Genomic DNA, 8,130 nt, shown 5'->3' on the forward strand with positions numbered 1-8,130 from the left:
TGAAAGAAGAAACATAATTGAGATGTATTGCTATAATAATGTTTATTAATATTATAGTATAAAGTCGTGGGACTAATATGGGTGGGTGTTTCGAACACGCTAGAGCAATTTGAAAATTGTAATTAAGAGTCAGTATGTTCATATATATCCGTTATGTTAAGATCTCATCTTCTGGCAGTCTCATCTTTATAGGTCTTATGGTAGTTGTTAATGTGCTACGCTAAAACATCGTGTGTGTGTGTGTGTGTGCAAGTGCATATATGTTACCGTACGTACCGATATTAGACTAAGAAAAAGGGACAGTCGTAACCTTTGTACGTATACGACAGACCGGAGCTAGTTGACATTTTAAAAAACATGTAAGAGTTTTGTAAGGTGCTGATTTAAAATCGAAAATACTTTGAATTCCACGGTAGCATTTACTATTTTGTAAAAGTTTTTATGTGAGAAAAAGGTTTGAACTCAATATAATAAACCAATAAAACTAGACTTTATTTTAATTAGTAAGTTTGTTAAATACATTTTATTTGAATAACACATTACATGATTAAATCTCTATAATCTTTAACTCAATATATCATGACTTGTACTGATTGTAAACAAGATTTTAAAAGTACCGAAACCAATGACACACTTTAATAGAGTTTTGAAAATTCAAGATTGAATAACAATGAAGTCTTTCTAAAAATCTAAGGACCAATAATTCTTTAATTTTGATCAAGAATCCACAAGTTGATATATTTTCCTATATTTTGGGGGTTTTTTTTTAATTGCGTGTTGATATTCATTTGATATAATAACCTTGTAGTCTTAGCAAATATATTAAGCTTAAGGTAAACGATAAAGTAATTTTAACAGATACGTCGGCTAACTCGATATAAGAAACTAATTTGACCTAAGAATATATTACCAAGTAGTGCGTTTAGTCATTGTTATAACTGATAAAGAAACTTATGATACCATCTAATTTAAGAAATAAACAAGATTCAGTCATAGCTTATGGATACCATAGTTTGACCGCTACTTTTTATTAGTATACGTAGAAATGCAGAGCAATTTAATGAAACTAGTACTATAAATATAACTAAAGATGCAATCTCTTCTTCTTAAACAAAGATAAGCGAGCTAGCAATAGTTGAGGAACACTTTTATATACATGCATGAAAAAATATGGTAACTAAAAAGATACGTTAACGGTTTGGCTAATTAAACAAATTGTGTCTCTATGACTATGTCAACAATAAATACAGATATGTATGGCAATTGTTATTTTATTTCCAAATTAATTATGGGAAAAAGATTCACAAAAATAAAATAAATTAGGCAGCTGTCGTGAATAAACGAAGATCATTGCCATGGAAACTAAAAGTGTATATGATAAGGCAATGATCACGACAGCGACGATGATGATTGATTTATCATCTTGAACTAAATTTTGTCAAAAGTCTTTTGTCCTCCAAAAATATCTATTGGAGATATGCGTTCTTTTCTCTTTACATACACGTATTTTTCTATACACAATTGTCGTTTTGTCAATATGTATATTAATGCGTATTTATACTTTTATACCGGTGAATCTTTAAATACAATAACTACTTTTGATATTGAAAGCTGCAACATCTACTATCTAAAATGATATAATAGCGTCAAGGCTACTACCTAAAATGATACTACTCATTTATGAACAAGTATTCTCAAGGTAAATCATGTTGGTTTTTACAGTTCAATGTGTTTTAACGATGTAAAAACCTTGGAAGAGAAACCTAACTGTGCACTAATTAAAAAGAGATAAACCATGACCACGTACGAGTATGCCATCCCATATTATAGTCTATATAAAGGATCTCTTAAGGTAAGAATCCAACACAAACTGAAGTCACTAGAGAGCTAGCTAGTTTTAAACATGTACTACTAAAGACAGTAGTCATTAAAAGAGCTAGGAGATTTATTATCAAAAAAAAAAAAAAAAAGAGTTAGGAGATTGAGAAGCATTAATTCCCCTACGGATCCACTCATAAAGACAGAGTTAGGGTATCTCCAGCTCCAACATTGTAATTTGCAAGAGACTTGTCGTTGTCCTCTAAAACCCTGGCTTTTACACTAGTTAACTTTTGTGTGCTTGCTGGAATTTGGATCTTCCCAGCTAGTTTCTCCTTCAAACTTGCTACGCTTTCCGATAAAGACTACACTGTGATCTCAATGACGACTTGCTCACCATCAGCATTGGGAACAGAAACCTTGATCATAGACGAGCCCTGTAAAAAGATGATGTAAAAATTAATGGTTAGATTCATACAACTATCACATACGTAAAGCAGAGGAAAGGACTGTATGTAATGTAATTAAGAAGGAGAAGATAACCGGATGTTGAGCAAGAAACTGGTCTTCTGGAACAAGGGGCGCTGACTCGTCAAGCCTTTGCCTCTTTGGATTTGGTTCCTCAAGTAGTGGTGGAGGAGGCTGCTGCTTTGGTAGCGGTGGAAACTGGTCCTTGTTAGCAAAATCATTGGCCACAGAAGCATGCCAATCCAACATAGCCTGCTCTCCTCTTTCAAGCCATTTATAATGCTGGGCAGGTTCCCACTGAATACGTTTGAGAAAAGCATCAGTAATGGCTTTCAGAAAAGCAGGACTATCACTCAGCTCTTGTCCCACATCAGTGGGCAGGGGAGTTAACACTTTGGCATACGCAACAACAAGCTCAGTAAACTGACGAAAGCAGCTATCAGTAGAGTTCATAAACCCAAGCTCAGGAAGATTTCTCTCAGCCAAACCCAACCAAAACTCACTCCCATACCAAGCCGCAAAGTGAGCTGTGAGCTTCATCGTATCAAACTCCCTGAGACTCATCTCTGGAGGAAGTCGCAACTGTAAACAATTAGGCAGAATAATGAACTGAGGCTTGGGTAAGGGTTGTTGTATTGCTGCAGCAGCCTCAACAACAACAACTTCATCATCATCATCCTTTTGAGAACGGTACTCAGCAAGCTTCTTCTGGTAAAACGCGTGAAAAGGATTTGATCTTTTCATAAACTGGTATCTTTCAGTGCGAAAATTATAGTCCCTGATCATCTTCTCAGCCTTGTCACCTTCTTTGGAAACGTAATTCGCAGTTCTCTCGATAAGGGTTTTGATACTACCTGGAGGTGGCTCAGCGATTTCGCCAGTAATGATGACAGGAGCATCGTGAGTTCCGTTCCTGTATTCCACCGCCGCTATGTCGATCATCGTTTCCAGATCTAAATCGTTCTGCCACATTTTTTTTTCCTTCTTCTTTCTGCGAACAAAACCACAAAAACAATAAAACGATCAGATTCTTCTTATCGACATTTTTGGTTTCTAATACTATCAATCAAATTTACCGATTAGGTTGATTAAAGCTACCGACTAGTTAGGGTTTTTCTGGGAGAGTTAGAGAGAGACACCGTACCGTACCGTACCTCAGCTGAGAGAGATCCGCCGTAACGTCGAGAGAATCAACGAACGACTTGGAGGAGAGAAATCAATAGAAGTTGAACCGTCACTAGTCACTACTACGACGAACAACAAGTTCCCAAATGTGTTCGTTTTCTAATGGGCCTTTCATTTTTGGGCCTTGATTGGTAGTCTAATTAAAACTTGAATTGATTAATCACTTTGTTNTTTTTTTTTTTTTTTTTTTTTTTTTTTTTTTGTTGAAAATGATTAAATCAACCTTAATTAGTGTATGAACCGCATTGTTCAAGTCACTAAGGGGTGTTATTCAATGAAGGTTTTTAATGGATTTAAAGTATTAGTAGATTTAATAGTCCAATGGTTTTGTAAAACTAAAAGTATCGTAATTCGTAATCATGTAAAATAGGAGTAGTACTTAATAAGAAGAAGGGCCACAATTGTAATATTGACAACAAAAAGAAGTTTAGTGATGAGAAGATTCTACCAAATAACAACATTGTGTAGTGTTTCAAACCAAGTGTCACGCACAAACAAAAGAAGAAATTCGAATCAAGAACCTTGTGAACAAGGAAGGGTTTCACGATACCATCTTTGATGTCCAGTAATGTACGGCATTGCGTGATTCTTGCACATCCGCCATATTATGTGCCTTTGGAATTCCAAAGATCAGTTCAGAAACCGACACACCAAGATCGATACTAATCATGTCAACTTCTTGTAGTCTTGCAGTCCACTCATCTGGCGCCAAATCGGTTGGAGGAACACTGGTTATGAAAGCAATTATTCGCGTTGAGAGAAGATTATGCTCATTTGCTAGAGCAGACTCTACGACGGGGTTGAACAGTACAAGAAAACAGGGTAATTTTCGACGGATGTACTGATGGAAATTTGTCTGTCGGAAATTACCGACGGATTTCCGACAGTTATCTGACGCCGAATGATTTCGTCGGTTTTTCGTCGGTAAGTTACCGACAGACTTTATCCGTCGGAAAACCGTCACTTTTTCCGACGGATATAGTCCGTCAGTAATATCCGTCGGAAATCCGTCGTAAAATATGTCCGTTTTACATTTTTCGAATTACCGACGGATTTCCGACGACCCAAAGTATCCGTTCTTATAGCCGTTTTATGACCGTTGCAGTTTCAAAATTTACCAACGGATTACTGACGGATTACCGACGTAAACCATTCTATATAAACAAATCGCTTTGTCTCATGGTCTCACTCATTTTCTCAGAAAAAAACGTACGTAAAATTTCTTCTTCTTCTTATTTTCGATCGTGGATGGACGGACCGATGCTCGATCCAGAATCAAATTTATTGAATGATGAGTATGCTCTTGGTGTTGGTGAATTTATGGAATTGGTTTGTCAACAACCGATCGCTCTAAAAACCCGTAAGTTGAAATGTCCATGTTCGATTTGTCAGAATTCTCACAATATTAGGATTGATTTAGTATGGGGTCATCTTTATTCCAATGGTTTTATGCCGGGTTACAAGATTTGGTTTCTCCATGGTGAAAGACCAGAGTACAATAGTTCTAGCGAACCATATATTGTTGATAGAGTAGAGGAACCTAGAACAGAAGTAGATTATGGTGTGGGTTCTCTTGAGATGGTGAATGATGCATATAGGGAAAATATGCAATCGATGGGTCAAAATGTTGATAGTTTAGAGGAGCCTAATGCAGAGGCACACAAGTTTTTTTCTATGTTGGACGCAGCTAAGCAGCCGTTATACGGAGGTTGTAGGGACGGTCATTCCGCTTTGTCATCTGCAAGCAGATTGATGACCATAAAGATGGACTATAATTTGGCTGAGGAATGTGTGGATGCGATAACTGATTTTGTGAAAGACATTTTGCCGGAAGATAATCATTTTCCAGGTACATATTACGAGATTCAGAAATTGGTCGCCGGTCTTGGTTTGCCTTATCAAATGATAGATGTATGCGAAGATAATTGCATGATCTATTGGAGAGAAGACGAAGATAGGACAAGGTGTCGATTTTGTCAAAAACCAAGATATCAGGATAGAATCGGTAGGGTTCCAGTTCCATATAAGAGGATGTGGTATTTACCGATCACGGAAAGGTTGAAGCGATTATATCAATCTGAGCGTACGGCAGGTCCAATGAGATGGCACGCAGAACATAGATCAAACGGAGAGATTACGCATCCTTCAGATGCGGAAGCATGGAGGCATTTCCAATCTGTGTATCCGGATTTTGCGTATGAGCGACGAAACGTGTACCTAGGATTATCTACAGATGGTTTCAACCCATTTGGAAAGCATGGAAGACAATATTCGTTGTGGCCAGTAATCGTAACACCTTATAACTTACCACCATCTTTGTGCATGCGTCGAGAGTTTCTTTTCCTTTCGATTTTGGTTCCCGGTCCAAATCATCCAAAGAGGTCTCTTGATGTGTTTCTCCAACCGTTGATATATGAGTTGAAAATGTTATGGGATCATGGTGCTACAACATATGATGTATCAACCAAGCAGAATTTCCAGATGCGTGCAGCACTTATGTGGACGATAAGTGACTTTCCAGCTTATGGGATGCTATCTGGATGGACAACTCATGGAAGGTTAGCGTGTCCATATTGTCAAGATAACACAGATGCGTTCCAGTTGAGGCATGGACGTAAAACGAGTTGGTTTGATTGCCATAGAAGATTTCTACCAGCTCGTCACCCTTACCGGCGTTCGCGGACATTGTTTAGAAAGAATAAGCAAGTGGTTGATGCACCACCTCCTGAGGTCGATGGACATAGTTTACTAGAACAGTTAAGAGATTTTGGAGCGGAGAGGACTACAGATTGTGGTGGTAATGGACATGTTGTTGTGTATGGTGCTGGTATCAATCACAATTGGCATAAACATAGTATCTTTTGGGTGTTGCCTTATTGGAAAGATTTTTTGTTAAAACATAATCTAGATGTCATGCACGTCGAGAAGAACGTCTTCGACAACCTCATGAACATTGTTCTAAATGTCCCGGGAAAGACTAAAGATAATTTGAAGTCTAGATTAGATTTGCCAGATATATGTGATCGCGAGGAGCTTCATGTACTAGAAAATGGGAGATGTTCAATCCCGATATTTCGGCTAGACACGCGCAAAAAGGAAGCGTTCTTCAACTGGATTACCCACGATGTCAAATTTCCTGATGGATACGCATCTAATTTGCGTAATTGTGTTGATATGGCTGAAGAAAAGTTTACTGGGATGAAGAGCCATGATTATCATGTTGTGATGCAGCGACTTCTTCCATTTGCATTTGAGCATCTTTTACCCGACAATGTCCACCAAGCAATTGCAGGTATATTTCTAAATATTGCAATTTTTTATTTATTATATACTTTTTTTTATATATATATACTTTTTTATTTATATATACAACCTCAACATTAAAAATTTAACTTATAGGTGTAGGGGCATTTTTTCGGGATTTATGCTCGAGAACACTTACTTTTGACGGTATTCGTAATTTGGAAGAAAACATACCAATGATCTTATGCAATCTAGAGAAGATATTTCCCCCATCTTTTTTTGATGTTATGGAGCATCTCCCAATACACCTTCCGCGAGAAGCTAAACTTGGTGGTCCTGTTCAATATCGGTGGATGTATCCTTTTGAGCGGTATATGTTCCATCTGAAGAAGAAGGTGAAAAATTTAAGCAAAGTTGAAGGCTCTATTGTGGCACAAAGTATAAACGTAGAAGCGTCAAATTTTGCTGAATTTTACTTTCCTGCCCAAGTTCGTACAAAAAGACAACGTCCTACTCGTCATGATGATGGAGGCGAAATGGCTAGTTATTCGGTATACATACCTAGCTTGTTTACCCAAGTTGGGAGACTCAGTGGGACACGAAAGAATCGCCAACTGTCGCAGCAAGAGTATACGCACTTGCATATGTATATTCTCACTAATTGTGAGGATATTATGGAATATGAGAGGTACATTCTAAAATTAATATTATCAAAAACTTAAATTTATTAGTGCAAATCTTCTCAAATATTTTTTTTGTTTTTTTGTAATAGGATTTACGTGGCGTTAATACGCTCTTACTATCCAAATTATACCGAGGCACAACTTGAGGAGCATAAGCTAAGAGATTTTGCGCCTTGGTTGAAATATTATGTAAGTGTTTTACTATTTTGGTTTAATATATATACAATAATTAAATATTGTTAATTTATTTAAATATTTAGGTTAACGATGAAAGCGAGAAAGGTCAAACATTTCCATCATGGCTAGTAGAGTTAGTAAACGGTCCCAACTACATTGCAACGTCTTCTCCAGGGTATTGCACGAGGGGATATGCATTTCGGATTCATGAAGAAGGAAGTAGGCGGAGACCAACCGATTCGGGTATATCATCTCATACAAGTGATGTTGTATATTATGGTGTCCTTAGAGAGATTTTAGAAGTACGCTATCCGGGGATGTTAAACTTGAGATGCGTTGTTTTCCTTTGTGATTGGTATGATCCTTACATCGATCGTGGTGTTAGAGTTGACCGATTTGGTGTTACGTCCGTTAACATAAGACGTAGATTGGTGAAATATGATCCGTTCATCCTTGCGTCACAGGCAGACCAAGTAAGTATTACATTATCCGTTTATTGAATAATTATTTAATAAATTTAGTTAACATAATTATTAACATAACATTATTTGTAACA

The 8,130-nt window shown here is 37.1% G+C and overlaps 2 protein-coding genes across 4 annotated transcripts; one reads left to right on the top strand and one right to left on the bottom strand.

Annotated features, from left to right (window-relative positions):
• LOC104723593 (probable splicing factor 3A subunit 1) lies at positions 1,789 to 3,541 on the bottom strand. Of its 3 annotated transcripts, none has more exons than XM_010441975.2 (3): positions 3,441 to 3,541; positions 2,362 to 3,277; positions 1,789 to 2,255 (listed from the first exon to the last, which is right to left on the bottom strand). In XM_010441975.2, exons 2-3 carry the CDS (start codon positions 3,256 to 3,258, stop codon positions 2,184 to 2,186), a joined length of 969 nt encoding a protein of 322 aa, XP_010440277.1. In that variant the 5' UTR covers positions 3,259 to 3,277; positions 3,441 to 3,541; the 3' UTR covers positions 1,789 to 2,183. The 3 variants fall into 3 exon arrangements, with proteins under 3 accessions (XP_010440277.1, XP_010440276.1, XP_010440278.1); XM_010441974.2 differs by having other exon boundaries at positions 3,431 to 3,537; XM_010441976.2 differs by having other exon boundaries at positions 3,436 to 3,533.
• Positions 4,720 to 8,074, top strand: LOC104728042. Its single transcript, XM_010447086.1, has 4 exons — positions 4,720 to 6,763; positions 6,871 to 7,402; positions 7,487 to 7,586; positions 7,658 to 8,074. Exons 1-4 carry the CDS (start codon positions 4,720 to 4,722, stop codon positions 8,072 to 8,074), a joined length of 3,093 nt encoding a protein of 1,030 aa, XP_010445388.1.

Source organism: Camelina sativa, chromosome 11 (genome assembly GCF_000633955.1).
Source record: "Camelina sativa cultivar DH55 chromosome 11, Cs, whole genome shotgun sequence".
NCBI classification, from domain to species: Eukaryota; Viridiplantae; Streptophyta; class Magnoliopsida; order Brassicales; family Brassicaceae; genus Camelina; species Camelina sativa.

What these genes read in the sequence shown, in the direction of transcription:
- LOC104723593 (XM_010441975.2), bottom strand. Translation starts at nt 3,258, where the DNA reads ATGTGGCAGAACGATTTAGATCTGGAAACGATGATCGACATAGCGGCG. An exon ending in AGTTTCTTGCTCAACATCCG is followed by an intron (nt 2,256 to 2,361) that starts GTTATCTTCTCC and finishes ATCTTTTTACAG; the next exon opens with GGCTCGTCTATGATCAAGGT.
- LOC104728042 (XM_010447086.1), top strand. Translation starts at nt 4,720, where the DNA reads ATGGACGGACCGATGCTCGATCCAGAATCAAATTTATTGAATGATGAG. An exon ending in TGTCCACCAAGCAATTGCAG is followed by an intron (nt 6,764 to 6,870) that starts GTATATTTCTAA and finishes TTTAACTTATAG; the next exon opens with GTGTAGGGGCATTTTTTCGG. An exon ending in GATATTATGGAATATGAGAG is followed by an intron (nt 7,403 to 7,486) that starts GTACATTCTAAA and finishes TTTTTGTAATAG; the next exon opens with GATTTACGTGGCGTTAATAC.